Source organism: Mirounga angustirostris, unplaced genomic scaffold, assembly GCF_029215605.1.
Source record: "Mirounga angustirostris isolate CCGP_5_RB_7025 unplaced genomic scaffold, mMirAng1.0.hap1 SCAF_13, whole genome shotgun sequence".
NCBI classification, from domain to species: Eukaryota; Metazoa; Chordata; class Mammalia; order Carnivora; family Phocidae; genus Mirounga; species Mirounga angustirostris.
In genome coordinates this window covers 84,681,394-84,704,982 of record NW_026991721.1, presented here as the reverse complement: position 1 = coordinate 84,704,982, position 23,589 = coordinate 84,681,394, and the positions used below count along the sequence as shown (strand labels likewise).

The following is a 23,589-nucleotide window of genomic DNA, read 5'->3' as shown; positions in this document are numbered from 1 at the left end:
AATGGAATATTCTGCAGCCATCAAAAGGAATGAGATCTTGCCATTTGCAACGACGTGGATGGAACTGGAGGGTATTATGTTGAGCGAAATAAGTCAGAGAAAGACATGTATCATATGATCTCACTGATATGAGGAATTCTTAATCGCAGGAAACAAACTGAGGGTTGCTGGAGTGGGGGGTGGGGTGGGAGGGATGGGGTGACTGGGTGATAGACACTGGGGAGGGTACGTGCTCTGGTAAGCGCTGTGAATTGTGCAAGACTGTTGAATCTCAGATCTGTACCTCTGAAACAAATAATGCAATATATGTTAAGAAAAAAAGAAGAAGAAGAAGAAGGTAGCAGGAGGGGAAGAATGAAGGGGGGGAAATTGGAGGGGTAGACGAACCATGAGAGACGATGGACTCTGAAAAACAAACTGAGGGTTCTAGAGGGGAGGGGGGTGGGAGGATGGGTTAGCCTGGTGGTGGGTATTGAGGAGGGCACATTCTGCATGGAGCACTGGGTGTTATGCACAAACAATGAATCATGGAATACTACATCTAAAACTAATGATGTAATGTATGGGGATTAACATAGAATAAAAATAAGAATAAAAAAAGAAAAAAAAAAAAAAGAAAGAAGGGTGTGAGATTATGTGTGCAAGCCCTGCAAAAGAATTCTAATGTCAACTCTGCCCAGAGCCTCTGCAGTGTCATTTACCAATCAGAGGTTAAGAAAACAACCAGCTTTCCCTTTGTCCCCAAGGGTGTTCAAACCTGAGTTCAAATCAGTCTGTTGGTGAGGAATTTCTTTCTAGATGGAATAAGCCTATCCTAGTCAGTTTTTCCATTTGTATAAAAGTTTACCCATATAAAAAAATACATGACACTAAACTTTGGGATTTGATGTTTACGAGAAGTTTCTCACACTTAAACTCGTTCGTTAACTTAGTTTTAGTACTTAGACCAAACATTCCTGTTCAAAAGAGAATGCCCGAACTATTAATTTCAACTCTACCAGGTAAGGAGATATACATCTATGGTTATTACATTTAATATCATTCTCTGAAAGGAATTGTTCTGATATGTAATTCATATGCAAATCAAACTGTAGGATATAGGTAAACCTTAAACAATATGGGGTTGAACTGCATTAGTCCACTTATACTTTTTTTTTTTGGCTACAGTACAGTACTGTAAATGTACTTTCTTATGAATCTCAGGAACATTTTTTCTCTAGCTTACTTTACTATTAGAATAAGGTACATAATTCATATAACATTAAAAAATGTGTTAATTGACTATGTTATCAGTAAGACTTCCAGTCAACAGTAGATTATTAGTAGTTAAGTTTTTGGGGATTCAAAAGTTACACAAGGATTTTCAACTGTGTGGGGGTCGGCACCTCTAACCTTCCACATTGTTCAAGGGTCAACTGTAATTATTTTAATTTCTACATTCTACATTAATATGTATCACCAGTGGCAGAGACTACTGAGAACCCAACACAGGGGTGCCTGGGTGGCTCAGTTGGTTGAAACGCCCAAGTCTGGATTTCAGCTCAGGTCATGATCTCAGGGTTGTGAGATGGAGCCCTGCACAGGGCTCCAGGCTGGGTGTGGAGTCTGCTTAAAATTCTCGCTTTCCCTCTGCATCTTCCCTGGGCCTTTCTCCTCTTAAAAAAAAAACATAGGGGGGGAATGAAAAGACAATACTTCTTAAAATGTGCCACTCACCAAAGGAAAAGACAATGCTTAAAATTTACCCTCTTCCTCTCTGAACTTAATTCTAAAGTGATTTAGTAGCTTGGGATCAACGAAATAATTTTCTTTGCCTGTTACTCATTCTATATAGACCAATTATCATTAAAATCTACATCGAGATGAATCTAAAGTTAGAAAGCCCTTCCTTTAGGCTCTCGTAGGCTCATTACCTAAGCAATGAGCCGCCCACCCCCCGCCCCCAGCCAAGTACTGGTTTTCTACTTTCTGGTTGTAAGATATTACTGACATGCTACCAACAAGTCTCTCATCAATAAACTACAACTTCAGAAAGATTCAAAGCAACTTCTAAAGACGCAACCCACCCCTTAGGAAGTAGCCCTGCACAAGAACCTGCTTCAATAGCTCTAGGATCTGATGAGTTTCTCTAACTAGCTTCCTTTTTATCCCTTTCAATCTTAGGGACAGGGGCGCCTGGGTGGCTCAGTGGTTAAGCGTCTGCCTTCGGCTTAGGTAATGATCCCAGGGTCCTGGGATTGAGCCCCGCATCAGGCTCCCCCAGCTTGTGCTCTGTCAAATAAATACAATCTTAAAAATAAATAAATAAAAAAAAAATCTTAGGGACAGTGCTTATGGAATCTGTGCATTTTCAGCTCTTTTCTTCCTTGCCTAGGAAGCTGGCGTTTGCCACCTAATGTAAGACTCTCTGGTCTGTGTACACTCAGTGGATGCTTATTTAAGTGATGCGTTATTCTGATGACTTTCTCATCCACTTCTCAACCAGCACCACCAATTTCTTCCTTCCAGCCAACAATAAATAACAACAGCAGGAAGTTTTACTCCATAAAGCATTAATAAGATATTTTAATGAGAAAAAAATCTTAGTCTTATGTTTCTATTCAAAGACACTCAAAACTAGTTTTTCCCTGCCCATCCCTTCTAACTGCAACTTTATTTGTGACCATGTAATAAAGGCCAGTTTAAAGATTTTTTTTTTTAAAAAGTTTAAACCTTTTTTAAAAAGATTAAACAACCAGGCTAGCAAAAAAGGTACTCAATACATACTTTCCTTATATCAAACAAGCTAATATTTCAGTACAGTGTAACTATACAGAATATATACAATACACATATGTTCACAAAGCAAACACTATAGGCTCAGAACAGATTTGAAAAAACATGATATTCACATTGATTACAATAACTCTAAAAATGATTGTAACGTTGAAACGGCACTTAGTTTACAAAAAAGTCACAAAAATATATATATATATATATATGAAGTCACCAAGAACTATGGTTCCTGTAAAATACTAATAGCCAGATACTAGTATATAAAATGTGAAGTTCTGACATTGTATACATTTTTAGGAAATAAAACAAAATCCAAAACCATTTTCGTTATTGTTGAAAGTCAAACATGCCAAGTAACTTTAGCTATGGCCACTGTCACCAAGTAAAGCCATATTTAAATGAGATGACAACTGGATACAAAGCTGGTGAACTGGGGACTGGCACAGTTAAGAGTTGTACTGGTTCTAGGAGAGGGTAGAAGACAAAAACACCCATCCACACACTTTAATTCACATTTCTGCCCCCAGCATTACCCTCCCCCAAGGGTTTCACAAAATGCCAGTGCCCAAAAAGAATCATAATGCTGCAAGGTAAAAAAGTTTCCCCCAGACTTCCTTGATGTTGGCCTATAGGAAAATATTAAGCATGCATTGGCTAAACAAAGCAGTCAGTCACCCATCTGGAAAACTGTGGTGCACAGTTTCCTCCCAGGCTGGTCGTACTAGAAAGTACTCCAGTTTTTAAATGGAGCCAGATTTATATGTTAGCTCTGTAAAATACTGAGCTACTGTAGCAGCAAATATGAAATTACAGAAACAAAACCACAATTTTATTTAAAAATTCATTTCTGTGACATCAAAACCATTTTTTCCTTCGTATCTGTCTCCTGTAACCAGATATCAATTTCTTCTATCACTGAAGTATGGTCAATTTCAATTTCAATCTGACTTTCTCATTATGCTGCTATGGAAAAAGACAAGTCCTAGTCCTGGAAAATTTTAATTTACTCTTAAAAATGAGAATTCAGGAATTTCAAAGTAAAAAAAAAGTCTGTTCCAAAAGTATCTCACAAATATATATATTTAAATATTAAAATAGGCTACCTAGGATTTTTATAAAATGGCTTTTGAAAAGATAGTAGCGGCGCAAAGAAGCCATATACTACCTTCCAACTGGACATAAGGTGCCACAAGGTGCCCTACAAAGAGGCAGGCAATCTCTGTCTGATGCAAGAGGAGGCACCAGGAACAACAAAAAAATCAAATATATTATTGGGACTTGGATTAAACCCAAATTTTACTCTATTAGGGACTGTTTTTTTTCTTTTTCATTATCTTGAAATATATGCACTAGAAGCCATCCGTCTGTATAAGGAAGAAAATGAATACAGTTTATGACCTTACTCCTTCCAAATACCTGGTGGCATTCATTTCAGGCACCTGAAAGATGAAAAGCAGTGCAACTTTCAGTAATTTAATGGACTACTCTCAGTATGAGAGACTTTACATAGCATCTATCAACTTGAAAACTAAATTGACAACTGAAATAAAACAAAGTTTTAGAGAAAACATATTTATAACCTAATCATAAAAAAGGTTCTCTCTAGAAAACAGATGTTTCTAGGAACTGCACGAAACGCTTCCCACCTTTAAATGAACACAGCTTCCACTAATGCCAATGGAAACATGTGTTAAGGCGAGATGACCGGCTCCTCTTAAAGTAGGGAAGATTCACCCTTCCTTAGAAGGTGATGTACTTTGGTAACCTGAACATTCAATTACAGGATGATTTTTTAGCTTGTTTAACTGGATTATGAAATCTGGATATAGTTAGACCAGCATTTGGAAAAACAAGGATAATTTAATAAGTCATGACACTAGCCCCTCAAACCATTAAGCAGCGATTTTGTCAATAAATCCTCACAACTGAACCCAGGGCTTTAAGCTTACTTAGCAAAATTAGTCAATTTAAAAGAGAAAGGTAATAATCAAAGAATTAGATTTTATAAACCAGGCACTTCAAACTGAAATTAAAATCTTTAAAGTTAAAAAAAATTTTTTTTTAAGTTTTTGTTTTCAGTCAATGGTCTCAACTTTTAAATTCTTTGTAAACTATTATGTACACAGGAACCTTGGTATTAGTTGTAACTGGCATGGGGCCTGCACAGAGGAAGCTTACTTAAAGTAGCATGAGCACTTTAAGTTTCGTATTTTGGATACTGCCAAACTGAGATTCCAATAACATTGCCTGAAATCTCTACAGAGACTATTTGTAAAGACCTGGAACTGTTTTTTTCTATCATAAAAATATAATCACTACAATGTAGTGGAAATATCTAACTGTATTAGTATGAGGTAAAAAAAAAAAAAAGTACAACTAGGATGTCACTAAGAGTCTACATCCCATAATCTGATATAAGCTTAACTCCCCCATTAATAAATCTCAATACATTTATAATCTAAGAACAAAATATCCACAGAATGTCTGTTCCTTAGTTGAACCTGGAAATTGGTTCAATTCCACTTCATTGTTTAATCTGAACCATTATTGCTTTTGGCAAATTCAGCCTGCTGAGGACTTCCCAAATAAAAATAGCCTATATCGCCACATTCAGTAAAGCAAAATGACACTAAAAAAGTGGGTATAAGCAAAATAAAAATAAATTTAAATTTTGACCATTTTAGCTTAAAGCTAAAGGAGTGTACTTAGCTACAGATATTCCTCATATGTGTTTACTATAATAGAACTCTTCCCAATTTTGTTCCACTGCTTCAGAAAAGAAAAATCTACTTTCTATATATTCTTCTCTCACTTTAAAAATCTGAATATATTATAAAGTATCTTATGTCAATAACTTATAGTGAAAATCACATTTATTAACTTTTAGCAACTTTGGGTCGCTTCCAAATGCAAACTTTACTAGTCAACCCCCCCAGTTAATATTAATATCCCGAAAACTATTCTCCCTCACTTGGATGTATATTTCAGTTATAACTTCACATTTTGCAGATGAGTGAATTTAATTCTCTTCATCGACTCATCAAATCTCAAACTCCTTTCAGTTAAGATATTACAGTTTCAGGACTGTTCATTCGTCATGCAATAACAATGATTCTCTCCATGTGGTATAGTACAGAGTTGCCATTACCTTATAAAGTAATGTATTTTTCAGGGACTACAAAGCTAAGAGACTAAAATTCATCAAGGAATCTTCAAAATAAAAGCCGCTTAACAAAATAATTGGCCTCTATTTAGATTGAGTACCAAAATAGTGAGATCAAATAAAAGACTGAAAGTGTTAATACAGCTTCCGAAGGTCCCCAGGGAATCATTTATACAATGGGGAGAGTCTGGCTCCGGAGTCAGAAGGTGACAGAGCTACTAAGATGCTGCATTAGATATGCCGACTATTCCATTCCATTTGATAAAATACTTTAACAAAACGCAAATTTTTCTGTTTGGTTTTAAAACCAAGGGCATGTGTCATAACATGGAACCAAATTACTTAACCCAGAATGGTTGATGAAAGGTTAAAATGTAAGACTGAATGAGGCTATTAAACATTTAGTACACTTTGACTCACTGAAATTGAGAACTTTAAAAACTGGCAATATAACTAAATGTGCAACTAATTATGTGAAACACAAATTAAGAAGATTACTTGAAATTCCAAATAAGAGAAATTCATTTAAGTGTATTTGTGGATGATAATCTCCATCTATATCCATTTATAAAAAAGTTGAAATAAAAAAACAATATTAATCTTTTTGTTTCTGAATTATTACAATCACTGTCATGCTAGATGCTTCCCCTATTAGAATACACCCCTAAAAATGGAAAGAATGACTGTAGGAGCTGTAACGTCCAGTATCACAGCGAGCATCTTTACTCATTTCTAAAGTGTATCACACCTTTTTGGTAGCATAAAAATGGAAAATAAATGCTTTTCTTGTATAAAATACTTGGTTTTAAAAAGGTAATTTATCCTGCATCCTAAAATTTAAGCCCTTTAAATATCACAAAGTTACCCTCTTGGGCCTTAACAAAGACAGCTATGCTTAGGTATTCTAAACTGGAATTTTTTATTTAGTTTCACTGGCAATTTCTAATGGATGGGATAATATAACTGGCTTTCATCTCTTTGCAATGTTTTCCATATATTCTGGTAAAACTTATACATTCAGGTATTCCCCCCTCCTTCGATGAATTTTAAATAAACCTAAATAACACTATATACAATTATCCCTTGCAGCTTAGTTTCCTAAAACAGATCCAGAAGCTAAAAATCCTTAAATTGTCTATCAAGAAAAATGTAGAGCCTCAGTGAAAGAGAAAAAAGGCCTTTGTTTATATCATTTTATGTTAAATACTGTTAGCTACCTGTACTGATAAGATTTGGGCAATAAACAAAGCAAGTATACATTTTCATAATATATTCAAATTTTTCATTAAACTTGGAAATCTGTGCAATTTGTAATTACCAATGAAAATCTCTAAAGTTTCCATTTGGGAAAGAATAGCCAGTAGTGGTAATCCTACATTTCTGAGAACACAGATCACTTCAGAGCTGCCAAAATTGTGGGCTCTTTTAACATAGAGTTCTCAGAATAGGGGATGTGCTTAAACACGTTCAACCATACAAATCCCCAGTTTTCTTTTCTTTAACCCTATTTCTTTTTTCTTCCTTAAAAACACACACACACACACAAATTCTTAGAAATGAAGGCAACAATGATTCCTGGTCATAATTTTACCTATTCTTTGTTTTACCAATATAAGATTTTAAAATTAGCTCCAAGGTTTATCCATTGGTAGGCATAACAATTTTCAAGAATATGTATGACATTAAAAATAAAAATTCCTGACCTTTCTAGTTGAGACACAGCAGTACTGTTACTAATTAAGTATCACAGTCTGTTGCAAAAAAGTAATTCAACCCTATTAGTAAAGAAGCATAAACGGTGGAAGCCCATCATAACTTGTGTATGTTGTTCTTCCTGAAGGTAATATACCTATGTTTGGGAGCAAAGGGGGAAAACAGGTTCAAGACGGAGATAAGGAGTTAGAAACAAGTTAAAGACAGCAGAATCTAGAAAAAGAATGTTACCTGAAAAAAAAAATCTTCAATGCATTTACTTTCCCTTCCTTTTACAATTGTGGGAGGAAAATCAATCACAGAATTAGCCAATAATAAAAAAAAAGAAACAAGTAAAATTACTATAACTTAAAAATTAACTTTATTATTAAGGTCTAGCACCTGGACAAAATTCAGATCTCGTGTTTTGAATAAGAAACTACTGTTTCTTTTTCTAATTTAATCAGGTGTTTTCATAATTATTAAACTTAGGGTATATACAAAGAAAAAAAAGTTATTCAGAAGTTCATTGTTCATGGACTCATGAATATTTAGGATCAAGGTCAGTGATGCTTTAATGGCACCAGATGAAAAGTATACTCCAGTCTAGAATATCACATAAATTTCAACTATAAACAGGAAGTTTCACTTTTTAGCAGCAAAAGAGGGGATATTAATTTAAGGTTTTTAGTTTTTTTAGTCTTAACGATTCTTTTTTCTCCTAGATTGATGAGTCATAGATCATTAAAGCCTCTTCTTATCTTTTACATTATTGCTTACATTGTGTAAAAACTACATTAACCCTTTTAATAAACTTGGCAATGTCTAAAAATATTTTGGAACAAAAAACAAAGTATCACCGACATATGGAACTTTGTAAACAATCTTAGTTGGGTTAAGAACGTAGCCTTAAGAGAGAATTCTTTTATTTTGCCCAAATCAGCACAATAGAAACATCCCCAAGATTACATAAACCTATATATAAAATATAGAGTATCTCCAATATTTTTCCTTTATATGATATCATGCCAGTATATGTAAGAGGAAGTATTGTTCATGGGGCAAGAAGAAAAATGATTTAGGCAATGACCTAATTAGCCAGGCACTAACATTCAAAGACCAGGTAAATAATAATTTTAGTCAGGAAAGCAGTATTAAAAGAGTTCCTATAAAGCTGAGATTTATGTACTTCATTTTCCACTCCTGGTCATTCCATGCACAGCCTGACTATTCTCAATCATGGTTCTCTGATTTCACAGAAGAAAGAAAGATTATTTGGAGTGGTACTAAAAAAGTTCAGGGAATGCCTATCCCAACACCAAATTTTAACCGTGAAAAATAATATAAATGGCAAAGCTTAAAAAAAAAAGAAAAGAAAAAAAAAAGAGTACATTGGATTTCAGAAGTATTTACCCTAATAATTTTTAAGAAAGCTTACCGTAACTATTTCCAAAACCAATAGGCTTTACAAAATATTGTACAATGTCCTGTATATAGGAGTAAACATCTATTCAGGCTACCTGTCAAATTCTGTTCAGTAATTTGTTTCTGGTGTACCCTTTCTTCTCAGGAAGGTCAACAATCATCTGAATTCTTCTTCACCTAATGATCTCGTTAGCCTACTTTTAATAATAGAAGAAGAAACTGATATATGCCTTAAGTCAACTGGTTCTCCTTAAGTCTCATAGTTTCAATTATGTTTCAACATTGTGTTACTGTGCACTTACAGAAGCAATCTCTCAGTCATGAAAAGTAAAACATCAGTTGTGGGGCTTACAAAGTAAAAAGGGAAATTCTTTCCCAATCCCTTTTTTGTTTAAAAAACTAAATTAAATTTAAATGTACAAGACCAAGCACAGGCACTTTCCAAAAACAAAAAATGAAGCCCAAACCATGAAATTACTCAATGGTTATAGAAGACAGCTCTGATTTTGGGGGGTCATCTCTGGTTGCCTCAGTACAAGCACTGGTCTTTGGCTGCTCTGGCATTTCTTCCTCTTTTTCTGCCAGCCCACCAAGAGACCCCAAGGGGAAAGTGCTTTCACAATTCTGGGTCGAGGAGACCTGCGAAATTACAGGCATTTGAACAGAGGAGTTGCTTTCAAAACTGTGTTCTCCAAGATCATACTGAACAAGAGTCTCTTCTTGCTCCTGGTTTAAGTAGTCCGGTACTAGGAAATCACTAGATAAGAGGCAAAGGATGAAAGAGGGAGTTAATTTTCAAACCAGTAATAAATTAGCCACAATAAAAAGACCTGATTTGTAAAGCAAGATTGGGATTTTTCATTTCTCTAATTCGTGACTGATTATAATTCAGGATTTTCAATTTCTAAACTTTCCTAAATATGAACCAAAACCATTCATTAAGAACCAAAGCACATCAAATCTACCACCAATAGATAAGATTATCACCTTGTCATTTTAGACACCTAAATAGCCTTTCTTGTTCTATACAGAAGAGTTTCTGTATACAAACAAATGCAATTAGCATGCTCTCCACTTAAGCAAAGATCATTTGAATAACTTATGCTTAACTTTTCTTGGATTATATACTAATTAAGGGTATATAAACTTAGCTTTTTATTACTTCCTGGATATAAGTTAGTTAAGAAACTAACTCCTTATGCATAAATGGCATTATATTTGAGAGGTATTTATTAGTATTGAAAATATTTAATATTCTATTAGAATAATTAAATATTTAATTTTTGAATATGGACAGTAAAATATACCAAGATTTTAACAACAGTGGATATTATTCCTGAGTGGTGAGATCAGAAAATATTTTAATTTCTTATATTTTATACTTTCCTACATTTACTAATTTTCTACTATATGCATTTTTTATAGAAGGATAAACATTATAAATCTTAGATGCTTTAATTAAATATTGCTGAACTAAAAAAAGTTCCTTCTACTAGGAATGTCAATAACTAATACATTTAAGAAGGTTATTTTATAATTTGATTGTCCAGTATTAATAAAAAAATTAAAATCTGTTCATCTGCGAGCAATTTAAAATGTCCTACATTTTCTAAAAAGTCTTCAGGTGTTAGATAGGAGGAATGGACGATAGAGGGCTCTGTACAGGGAAGATACAGGTAATAGAGACGCTATTTTAGTTCTGAACAAACAAGGTTCGATATGACATGTAGAATTTAGGTTTAGTGATAGGACAACCAGACAGACATAATTAAACAAAATGAATGTCAGGTTTGGAGAGAAAAACAAAATCTATGCAGCAATAATTTAGAATTTATTGAAAAATAAGATCTAAAAAATAAAGATGGTTTAAAATTTAAGTTTAGGAAGATTTGATTTTATAAAAAACAAAGGATTCCTACAGATGTGTAGTTCTGATAAAATATTAAAAAAGATGACAGAATTTTATATCTGGAGACCTTAGAAGTCATCTTTAAAGCTTACATTTTATCTTTCTCTATGTTTCAAACTTCTTCATTTGTAAAGTGACACGTTCAATCATAACAGCAGTTAGTGTGGTAGGGCCAGAACTAGAACCTGATTTCCTTGGATACTCTATAAATCAGAAAGGAACTCTATTATAATAAATTATTAATATTAAAAACATGGAGCTCTAAATTGAGAGAAAAAGGAAATTTGATCTAAATAATCATATCCATCATAGTTGCTGTTGAAGTTTCTTTCTTTATTGATAAATATATGTTCCTTTATATAGAATTTTAAAAAATGAGAAGTGGTCAAAAATTCTATTGACATCCAAAGAGTGTGAAGTAATTCAGTATCACTAAGATCATCTGACATGGTAAATTTTCCAATAAGGTCTATATTAATTTAACCTTATGTTATTGAAAAAACAAAAACACAAAAAACAAAACAAAACAAAAAAGACAAAGCAAGAGAGAAGTAGTCTACTTCTGTAGGGAAAAATTTCCAATACCAACTAGAAAAATATTTATAATTGTATATACTTGGAAGATTCAGCAAAATTTTATCAGATCAGGAGATCAGAGTATGGACAGTGGGGATTTAAAAGCAATGTGACTGATTAGCTGGCAACCTGATAAAAAACACAGCAGGCTGCCCTAAAAGCAGGAAAAGAGAGTTTAGTCAGCAGTTTTCCTGGGTCGTTTTTGTTGTGCACCTCACCTGCTCTGGAAGTAGTTTGCTAGCTCTGACGCTTCATGGTTCAGACTCCTCAGGTGCACGATTAAATTTCCAGAGTTGGTGAACATGGCGCCACATGTTTTGCACTCGTAAATCCGAGGCTTGCGGATAATGTGCCGGGAAACCCTCATGTGGTGTTTATATTCCCCGAAGGAAGTGAAAGTGGCACTACATATCTGGCACCGGAAACAGCGTTTACCTTCATGCTTTAGGCGATGCATCTTTAGCGAGTAAGCCCTGGTGAACTTTTTCCCACAGCGGTCGCACTGAAATGGTTTAATTCCTACAAAATCAAGCAAAACAAAGTATTACCTAAAAACAAAATAAAATGAAAGGTCACAAACCCCACAAATTTCTGAATTATAATTTTGTAGCAATAGGTAATTTAAAAAGACAAAAATCACCAGCAAAAATGGATTCCAATTCAACATCTCAGAAAAGGTACAGAACATTTGAAAAGTCACTAGTGCTTAAAAAAAAAAAATAAAGAAAGAAAGGCATTAGAGGGAGAGGTAAACTCGTTAATATATACTGAAGTTGATTTTTGAATATTCTTCTAAATCATCTATTTTCTACACTTCAAAACAATTTTTTTTTTTTAAAGATTTTATTTATTTATTTGACAGAGAGAGACACATAGAGAGAGGGAACACAGGTGGGGGAGTGGGAGAGGGAAAAGCAGGCTTCCTGCCGAGCAGGGATCCCAACGTGGTGCTCGATCCCAGGACCCTGGGATCATGACCTGAGCCAAAGGCAGGTAGATGCTTAACGACTGAGCCACCCAGGCGCCTCTAGACTTCAAAACAATTTAATCACAGTATTTAAACGGAATTGAAATCTCCATAGAACATTATTATTTCAATTTCATTAAAGTAGTACAGTTTATACTGAAAAGATGGAAAAAGGACCTACTCTTCATTCCCTGAGAAATGAGAAGAAAAAAGGAAAATTCTAACATCTCTGAACATAATAATCATGGTAGAACTATTATTTGGTGAATTGGGTTTTTGGGCATTTAATGTAAAGTGATAGAAAAAATATGTAGAAACTAATATGTGAATTTTAAAGTATATTAATTGTCTCTTCCAATTATCACAGATTTGGCAAAAAATATTTTAAAAACCTTCAAAATAACAATCTGTTGATTTAATAAAGTCATAGGGAATTGATGTTAGCTCAAGGACTATTAGACTTATCTAGGGCACAGCAAAGTAAGATAATAACTCAGCTGAAAACAGTAGCAAAGATTTCTTACTCTATCAGAGGTCAGTGTTTTACCCACAAGAATTCTGTTGCCTTTATATGATCACTGAACTTAAATTTCAAATCTGTTTTATGCGTCATTTATTAAAAATCTCTTTTATACTAAAAAATACTACAAAGTTGACTAATCAGGGCACTGAGAAATTTAGGACTGCAGAATTGAAATTAAATTATTGTTATTAAATTTTTAAAAACACTTATTTGGAAATAATTCCAACCGTAAAGAGAAGTTACAAGAATAGTACAAAGAACACTAATAAATACCCTTTTAATGTCATTTGCTCCTCCATCTGTATTTGTGCTTCTCTACTGCACATATACACACAAACCTAATATATCAAATACTTTTTATGTATGTATCATACACACATACCCCTTCAAATTTTAATCTGAATACTTATGCTTGTGGCAAATGTGCTAAGCAAACAGCTTTCTGACACTGTACCATTTAAGCAACAAAGGCTTATCTGATTTCTCGAAACCTATTTTTTAAACTCAAAAACACCTGTTTTATATTTTTAACTGGGATTTTTTTTTTTTAAGATATTTATTTATTTGACACAGAGAGAGAGAGCGAGAGAGAGAGCGCACAAGCAGGGGGAATGGCAGGCAGAGGGAGGAGCAGGCTTCCCTCTGAGCAGAGAGCCTGATGTGGGGCTCGATCCCAGCACCCTGGGATCATGACCCGAGCCAAAGGCAGACATTTAACCGACTGAGCCACCCAGGCGCCCCTTAACTGGGATTTCTAAATATAATGTTTCAAGTACTCATTTATACAACAATAGGGAAGGTGACATTACCTGAGTGGATGAGCATGTGCTGTTTTAGGTTCTGAATACGGGTGAATCGTACCCCACAAGTTGGACACTGAAAAGGTCTATCTGGACCATTTGGACTTGGTCGTTCTGTACTGCTGGTAGAAGGAGCAATGTAGAGTTGGTAGGGATACTGAACATTTTCCAATCTAAAAAAACAGACCAAAGAAGGCAACCAGATTCTGATTTTTAAGCTGAATAAACATTTCTGCACAACTTGAAGTGAACAAAAGAAAAAAAGACTTTTTGAGAGTTTAACTGTTATATTAAAAGTTTCGTTTATGGCAATATGAAAAACAATGTTATTGTCCAGAATGTCCAGCATTTTAAAGTAACATATCATAAATGATTTTACCTCAGGCATCCTTAATCTCTCTAATCCTTTCCTTCCTAATACTGCTTTAATTTAGGTCTTCATCAATACAAGTTGAATAACTCCCTCTCTTTAGCCCCCCATCCCTCCAAACCCATCCTCTGTTTCACAGTGATCTGATTAAATCAGCTCCCTCTTTAAAATCCTGTAATGGCTCGTTGTTACCTTCAAAGTCTAAACCCCTTTGCAAGGCATAGGAGACTCTTTATGATCTGGGTTCTGTGTATTTTTCCAGCCTCATTTCTTCTCATATTCCCCAAACATACCAAATACCAAACAGTTCCTAATATTTCTCTCTCAATGCTGTGATTTTGTACATTTAACTGATGATGATGCTGTTTAGAGATGGGTAAGACTAGATGAGTGGGATTTAGGTGGGGAGTTAGAAGTCTTGGCCATGTTAAGTCTGAAATGCCCCTTATACAACTATGTGGAAATATGAAGCAAGGAAGGACAGTCTGAAGATAATGACTTGGGAATTATGGGTACATAGATGAGGATTCGGCAATCGTTCTCTGTAGTAAGTCAAACAGTAAATATTTTTGGCTTTGCACATCACATGATCTCTGTTTCAACCACTCAACTTGGCCATTCACAGACAATACATAAACAAATGAGCATGGCTTTATTGGAACACTTGATTTACAAATAAAGGTAGTGAACTGGAATTGGCCTGTGGTTCACAATGCACCCATCCCTCATATCGATTTTAAAAGTAATGGGCCTGGGCAGTTTTAAAATGCCAAAAAACCCTGTATAGGTGGTCTCATTCATGATGTAATGACCTCTTTACTCTGAAAAATAAAATGAGGTACCAATAAACTTCTTACATAATTCCCAGTTAAAATGTTTGGATTTACAGTTGCAAACACACCCCTTTATAAGAACATGACATACTACGTCAGTACTAACCGATCATCATCATCTGCATGAGCATTAGTGCTAGAAGTGCTTTGAAGTGTAGGTAACCCTTCAGTGACGCCTTCATCTACTGAGCCTGTGAACAGAAGGACAAAAAGAGGACAGCTGTCAATACTGTGGTATAAATAAGCCAAGATATTAATTGCAATCTGTATCTCCAAGCCCCCAAAACACAGAACATAAAGAAATCTTTAAAGAGAAATCATATGTAAAACAACAGCCTTATATTACTACTTAAATTCTTTTAGGAGTATTTCTTTGATATAAATTTCAGAAACAAGCAGACAAATTCAAATGTAAACTAAACAAAAATCCGCATCAAATAATAACAATAATTTAAGGAAGCACTATTTTTACTTTCGAAAACTTTATTGTGACAAATGACAGTACCCACAACTTTTACGTAGAATTCAAGAGACAGCTATAAAGTGAATACGTATCTGTGCGACCTCCATATGAGTCCCACTAAAATACTGCCAGCATCCTGTAAGTCCCCGTTTACCCTACCTTGATCACAAATCCCTCCTTCCAAGAGGTAAACTTTTCTTTTATGGTCATTTCCTTCCTTATCTTGTCCCTCTTCCTTTTAAAAATAATTTTATTCCTAACACATGTACCTATAAACTACTGGTTGGTTCTTGCTGGAACACAGCCATGAACCATCTAGGGCTGCTTTTACACCAGTGGCAGAGCAGAGCCACTGTGGTTGCGACAGAGACCACATGACAGCTAAGTCTAAAATACTTACTATCATGCCCTTTAAGGGAAATCGGCCACCCTCACCATCAACAGTACAGTTTAGTATTACTGCTTGCAAACTTTATATAAATTGAATTACACTGTATATATTCTATGTCTTCTTTCTTTCCATATTGTGGACTGATCCATGCTATTACAGGTGAAAGTTTACATGTTTGTAATATTCATAATCTATGCATTTCACTCTTAATGTACAGTTTCAGGCTATTATGAACAATGCTGCTGTGAATATTCTTGTACACGTAACTTAATGCACATATGCATTTTTTTTTTTAGGGTATCTATACTTAGGAATGAAATTGTTGGGTTGGGGCGCCTGGGTGGCTCAGTTGGTTAAGCATCTGCCTTCAGCTCAGGTCATGATCTCCGGTTCCTGGGATCAAGCCCCATGTTGGGCTCCCTGCTCAGAGGGGAGCCTGCTTCTCCCTCTCCTCCTGCTTGTGCTATCTCCGTCACTCTCAAATAAATAAATAAATGATCTTAAAAAAAGAAATTGCTGGATCACAGGATATGTGTATCTTTATTAGAAAATGCTAAACTCTTTTTCAAAGTGATGGTACTAAATTTACATCACTACTTGCAATGTATGAGAGTTCTGTCATTCTACCTCCTTAGTAACACTTGGTATTGTCGAATTTTTAAAATTTTGCCCATCTGGTGGGTGTGTAGCAATATTTCATTGTGGTTTTAGTTTTATTTCCCTTATTACCAAAGAGGTTGAGCACCTTTTCATATATTTATCGAACCACTTGTTTTGTGAAATGTTGTTATTGTCTGCTTTTTGAGTTTTTTCATATTTCAGTGATATATGTTACAAATATTTTTCTCTCTTCCATGGCTTGTCTTTTTACTCTTTAGATAACCAACAATTTAAATTTTAATTTAACTGAATTTATAAGTATTTTCCTTCATGGCTGTGTCTTTTTGGTCTTGTTTTTAAAAATCCTGGGGTGCCTGGCTGGCTCAGTCAGTAGAGGTATGATTCTTGATCTCAGGGTTGTGAGTTCAAACTCTGTGTTCAGTGTAGAGATTACTTAAAAATAAAATCTTAAAAAAATAAAAATAGGGGTGCCTGGGTGGCTGAGTCGTTAAGTGTCTGCCTTTGGCTCAGGTCATGATCCCAGGGCCCTGGGATTGAGCCCCACATTGGGCTCCCTGCTCCGGGGGAAGCCTGCTTCTCCCTCTCCCACTCCCCCTGCTTGTGTTCCCTCTCTCACTGTGTCTCTCCCTGTCAAATAAATAAATAAATAAATAAATAAATAAATAAATAAATAAATAAATAAGTTAAGTAAATAAGTAAATAAATAAATAAAATCTTAAAAAAAAAAAAAATAAAAATCCTTCCCTACCTCAAGTAATCTTATGAGATTTTTGTTTTGCCCTTGACATTTAGGTCTTTTCTTTAATCCACCTGGAGCTGATTTCATAATTAAACACTTCTACTAAAAAGTCTGTCTTTTCTTCTTTCTCTGCAGGCCTCTAAGTGTATGGGTCTGTTTCCAGGTTCTCTATCAGTCCCATCTGCTTGTCTGAACTTATATTAATGCCAATCTTCAGTTACCAGAGCTTTATGATCAGATAGAGCAGTAAGTCGTCTCACCTTGTTCACTTGCTTCCTGAACTCCTTGGCTATTCTTGGCCCTTTGCATTTCTTTATATATTTTAAAATGAGCTTGTTAAACATAAACGATAATAACCATTCTATTTCCCCTCTTCTTTTAGTTTGGAAATTATATAATCTTTATTTTTTACTGGTTACTTTGGAAATTAAACACATAAAAACCTTTGAACATTAAGGATCTTAGAACGGTTTAACTCCATTTTCCACACACTCTTATTTCGCAACTTATGAATTACTGTGATATTGTACTTCTTTGTTTTGATAAAGTCCCACAAAACATCATTACTCTTTCACGCAATGTTTACCTACATTTGTCCATATATTTTGTCCTTTGCTCTTCACTCCTTCTTGTATATTAGGCTTTCCATCTGTGCTCACTTTGCTTCTGCCTGAAGCCCATCCTTAAGAATTTTCTTTAGTGAGGATTTGGTGATGATAAACTTATTTTTGTTTCTTTGATAATATCTTTATTTCACCTTCATTCTTGGAGAGATATTTTCACTGTGTGTAGACACCTAGATCAGCAGTTATTTTCTTTTAGCAACTGAGGATATTATTCCACTGGTTTCAGAAGTCATTCTTCTGAAGGTAATGTTTTGTCTTATTATTTTCTGAATTTTCTCTATAATGTGTCTAGGTTTGCATTTTTATTATTCCTATTTGGGATTTGCTGGCCTCTAACCTATGGATTGGTGTTTTTCATCAATTCTAGAAAGTTCTCAGCCATTCTCTTCTATTCTTAGGGCTTCATCAAACCTACGTTTGTATTGTCCATAATCCTTATCCCCTTCTTCACAGTAGTTTCTACCATTGTTCCTGTGATGGTTAATTTTGTGTATCAACTTGACTGGGCTAAGGATGCCAAGATACCTGGTAAAACATTATTGCTGGGTGTGTCCGTAAGAACATTTCTGGAAAATATTAGCATTTGAATTGGTAGACTGAGTAAAGAAGACTGTCCTCACCAATGCGGGCGGGGGATGGGGGGGATGTTTCATCCAATCTGTTGAGGCAAGCCAGAATAGAACAAAAAGGTAGAAGGGCAAATTTGCTTTCTTTCTGCTTGAGCTGGGATATCCATCTTCTGTTCTTGGACACCAGCACTTCCAGTTCTTGAGCCTTTGGACTTAAGACTTATACCGTCAACCCTCCAGTTTTCAGACCTTCGGATTTGTATTGGAATGACGCCACTGGCTTTCCAGGGCCTCCAGCTGGTAGATACTGTAGGACTTATCCTCCATAATTACATGAGTGAATCCATCCTAAGAAATCTCCTTCTATATACCTATATATATCCCATTGGTTCTGTTTCTCTGGAGAACCCTAATACAATACAGTCTTTCTCTGGGCAGCATTCAGGTGTTTCTTTCTTTTAAAGATTTTATTTGTCAGAGAGCGAGCGAGAACGGGAGCATGCACAAGCAGGGGGAGCCGGCAGGCAGACGGAGAAGCAGGCTCCCTGCTGAGCAAGGAGACTGACGTGGGACTTGATCCCAGGACCCTGGGATCATGACCTGAGCTGAAGGCAGACGCTTAACCCACTGAGCCACCCAGGTGTCCCACAGGCGATTTCTTTTATCTTCTGATTCACCAATTCTCTTTCCTGCAAAATCCAATCTGCTGCTAAAATGTTGACAAAGTTCTTTATTTTGGTTTTTTCTTTTCTAGAAGTCCTATTTTTTCCCCCCTCAAATCTGCTACAACTTTTTACAGTATACTGTTGTCTGTAATTATTGTTCAAGCTTGTTTATTTCATTAAGCTTGGTAAGCATATTTATTTTATATCTGTGTGTGAAAACTATGCCAATTTATTTCTGTGGCTGTTTTTGTTTTCCTGTTGGTTCTCTCTCTGCTGTGTTTTCTTGTGTGCCCCGGTTGTTTTTCACAGTAGTTATTGCCCTTGAAAATGATTTGTAGAGAGAATGATTTGCTTAGGATGGATATGCCATCTTTCAGAGAAGCTTTATGTTTGCTTCTGCTAGGTTCCTGGAGGGCACGACCTAAACCAAATTCACTGAAATTCCCTGGCCTACTTGTGCAAGGAATAATCAGGATCCAAATCTGCAAGAGGGCTGGTCAGTGGCCACAACTTCTCAGAGATTTGTTTTTTACCCCTTTTCCTTTCCATCTTCTACTCTGCCCACTGCCAAGGCAGCTATTTCTACAGTTCTCTGGAGTCTGGAAGAAGGGGAGCTGATTTAGTTGTAGTGGGGAAGTCCTTTGGGGGTCCTTACTTAGTGTAGAGCAATGTCTCTAAGACTTCACAACTTTCACATACTCTGGGCCTTAACTTCTTGTTTGCCCTGTTCTTTGAGTTGATGAACCAAAGCCCATTTGTGTTCTGGCAAATGTCTTAGGAAACAACTGGTTTTAGTGCTCGGATATCCATTTACAGGCTCCCCTTACCTCAAGTTTAACCTGGCAGTTCCCCGACTATCTTTCTTTCTTTTTTTTTTTAAAGATTTTATTTATTTATTTGACAGAGAGAGAGAGAGAGAGAGAGAGAACACAAAAGCAGGGGGAGCAGCTGAGAGAGAGAGGGAGAAGCAGGTTCTCCGCTGAGCAGGAAGCCTGATGCGGGGCTCGATCCCAGGACCCTGGGATCATGACCTGAGCTGAAGGCAGATGCTTAACCGACTGAGCCACCCAGGTGTCCCTCCCCGACTATCTTTCAAATACTTTAAAGGTAACTTAAAATACTCCCACATTGTTGTTTTTAGTGGGAGGGAGATCTGAACAACCTAGCCCGTTCTCACCAGAGACTGAACTCTGCCAATGTACTTATCGTATGCAAATAAGCTGTGCTTTACCAAATGAACATATCTGAATTGAAGCTGTGTTAGTCCACTTTAACAGCAAGCATGCTTTTGGTTGCAATATTTTAACGAAAGCTAAAATAAACTAATTGTAACAGTTTGCAAAATACCATATACATGTGGATATTTAATAAATATCATCTGTTATTGGACCTGTAGAATGAAATTTCCTTCTGATGAAAACTTAGAATCCAGTACTTCAGTTTTCCCCTTTGGAACACTTGAATTAGCTGACATTATTAAGAAATGAATACATTTTCCACTTAAGTAAAATTTTCCAAAAAAAAAACAAAACAAAACCCCCCCCCCAAAACCCACCTAATCCTTTTTAAGGCATCCAGACTTACTTTATTAAGTCATTTGTGCTAGAAACTTTGTGACATTTTGCCTTGACTTCTTAAATAAAGAATACTAAATATAATTTTGTTTCTTGATGACTCATGGTAATCATCAAGGACACCGATTATTATACTATGTTCTAATACAGTGACAGAGACTTTTGAAAGGACACAGGACTATGTGCATTTACATTCATCCCCAATTGCATTTGTATTCTTCCTGCATACCTCACACCCCCCAACCTCACTCTTACTGGCGTGTGTTTAGCATCTTTGTGTGTACCTTTCATTTTCTCTTTCCCTTACTGTCAAAAGACATTTATGCTTTTCCTCATACCTACTTATCCAACTTTTTTCCAATCCTTCTGATTTGTTTTTAATACAGATTGGGGGACCAGATACTGCTGATTTTAAGAAAGAACTGTTCACTTGTCAACATTTCCTTCCCCATTCTCATTTTTTTCCTTAAAGAGAAGGGAACTAAACATTAACATTTCAATCTGTCCTAGGATAAAAACTGGAAAAATCCCAGTATTTGGACCTGGTCACCATGGACACACACAAAAATCTACTTTATAGCAGTATTCTGCAGCTATTCAGAGTGCAGGCAATATTAAAGCTTATAGGCAAAGACTTGCAAAAAAAGGACTGGAGGTCTGACTAGAGCAAGTCAGGAAGACTGATCTAACTGACATTTGCTCCTCACAATCAGACCACACTACTTCTAGCGGGGGCGGGGTGCGGTCTTGGTGAGGTGGAAATAAAAACCACTCTGCTTTGGACTGATCCTAGCATTGTCAAGAGTTTGCTTAAAAAACTTGTCAAAAAATAACAAAAACGGAGGATAAGATACATCTAGCAGATTGCCCCTCTTAAAACATTCTCCTCTTGCCCATGGTTATTAATGCACCAAAAGCTAAAAATAAAAACTACTCCAAGTTAAAATAAGAGTTAAAAAAGCACACTTTAAGAATTCTCTCTGGGGGCGCCTGGTGGCTCAGATTGTTAAGCATCTGCCTTCAGCTCAGGTCATGATCCCAGGGTCCTGGGATCGAGCCCCACATCTGGCTCCTGGCTCCTGCCTCCTGGCTCCTGCCTCCTGCCTCCTGGCTCGGCGGGGAGCCTGCTTCTCCCTCGCCCTCTGCCTGCCTCTCCCCTGCTCATGGTCTCTCTCTCTGTATCTCTCTGTCTTAAATGAATAAGATCTTAAAAAAAAAAAAAAAAAAAAAAAGAATTCTCTCTGTACTGTGGACATTATAACACATAAATAGTGTTACATCACTTATGCAACTATTGATAAAAATCTTGTAAATTTTTACCAAGGTGATGGTTTTTGCCAATAACACAAGTAATAATATGAATTGGAATTTAAACCAATTTAATAACAGGATACACAAACAGTATTACTTTTCTTGAGGTATAGTGATGCTTCTTAAATTATGAAAATGGAGTTTCCTTTCTACACTATAGGGATTCTGCTTGCAGCGGTAATGAAAGCTCAGAATTCTGAACAGAACCCTGTTCTCTTCTTATTAAGAGGTCTCTCTCTTATTAAGAGAGATTCTATACTCTTGAACCAATTAGTACTATATGATAGCTTCTGTAGCATCAAACTGATTGCTGTTTTCTGCTGCTAACCATTGTTTAAGTACCCAAGACACAAAAACTCTTCTGGGTGGTGAAAAACAACTCCAGTGGCCATCCACTACTGAACATTTACCACGTGCCAGCCACTCTTCTACATGTTTTTTAAACATTATCTCATTTCATACTTGAGAAAGAGAAAAGCAGCCTCTAACATCCAGGAACTGGCTTAACACTGACACTCAGGAGTGGGCCTGGTGTTCACAGCTAGACCCTCGTGCTTTATGTTGGACACAAACAATCTCACAGAACAACAACATGAGACCAGGTCACAATGGTCTGAGACAAAACACATAATTTTGTTTAAGCACAGCCAAAAACAAGGTCATTGTGCAATTACAAAAATACCAAACATCCCCCTCTCTAGCTAATAAAAGTTATTTCTGCTATAGGTTCACATTAGTCTGCAATACTAGATATTTGTTAAGATACACAATCAAAGGGGTGCCTGGTTGGCTCAGATGGAAGAGCATGTGACCCTTGATCTTGGGGGTCATGAGTTTGAGCCCCACATTGGGTGTAAATATTACTTAAAAAAAAAAAAAAAGATACACAATCATAGTTTTTCCTGCTAACTGGTATCACCAGTCCTGAGCAGACCCCACCACTTCCATGAATCCTCCCTAAAATCATCTAACACAAACCAAATTCTCTAAGTTCTTTCTAACACCCTCTTACTGAGAAGCCCTAAAGACCCCAGGGTGTGTGATCTCCTACACTGCAAATGAGCAATAAAATCAACTTGCTCAATTATAGTTGTGCTCCTGGTAGTCTCTGGCAACCAGGCACTGGCAGGAATGGAAGACCCATCGAGATTCAATTGAAATTCTTGTTCTCTTGCACTGGGCACCCTGTTAACAGAGTGCACATCTAAAATCCCTTTTGAGGTACAATCTGTCCTTGGATGGGAGGTAAGTTCATTATGAATTGAGCTCAAATATTTCACATTAAAGTCCTTCAGTGGTGGGTTTATCTTGTTTTCCTAGAAAATCTTTTGGGAATATTTTGGTTATCTACTCAGATTTGTCACTGTTTCTTGGTGGGACTGTTTTCTAGTCTAGAACTACACCTGCTCCTATAATAGGAATGTCTAGTGTGTTGACTCCTGTCTGTAAGAGGAATAGATTATAATGAGGATGGAGACAGGACCAATTAGTCCACTGAACTGGGCCTGGAGGCTGAGTTCAGAAGATCTCTGATTGGCAAAAACTTTTTTTTTTTTAAAGATTTTATTTATTTATTTGAGAGAGAGAATGAGAGACA

At 36.0% G+C, this 23,589-nt stretch overlaps 1 protein-coding gene across 5 annotated transcripts in view; it reads right to left on the bottom strand.

Moving 5' to 3' along the window:
* Positions 1-2,545: 2,545 nt before the first annotated feature.
* Positions 2,546-23,589, bottom strand: part of ZBTB44 (zinc finger and BTB domain containing 44) — a 65,227-nt gene continuing 44,183 nt past the window's right edge. For 2 of the 5 annotated variants that reach the window (XM_064577223.1, XM_045894688.3), the window contains 4 exons: positions 15,140-15,224; positions 13,840-14,003; positions 11,759-12,059; positions 2,546-9,812 (listed from right to left, as the gene is read on the bottom strand). In XM_064577223.1, coding sequence (XP_064433293.1) covers positions 9,530-9,812; positions 11,759-12,059; positions 13,840-13,855 — 600 coding nt within the window. In that variant the 5' untranslated portion in view covers positions 13,856-14,003; positions 15,140-15,224 and the 3' untranslated portion in view covers positions 2,546-9,529. The remainder of the gene's footprint in view (positions 9,813-11,758; positions 12,060-13,839; positions 14,004-15,139; positions 15,225-23,589) is intronic. The other 3 variants (XM_045894689.3, XM_064577221.1, XM_064577222.1) reach the window with 3 other exon arrangements.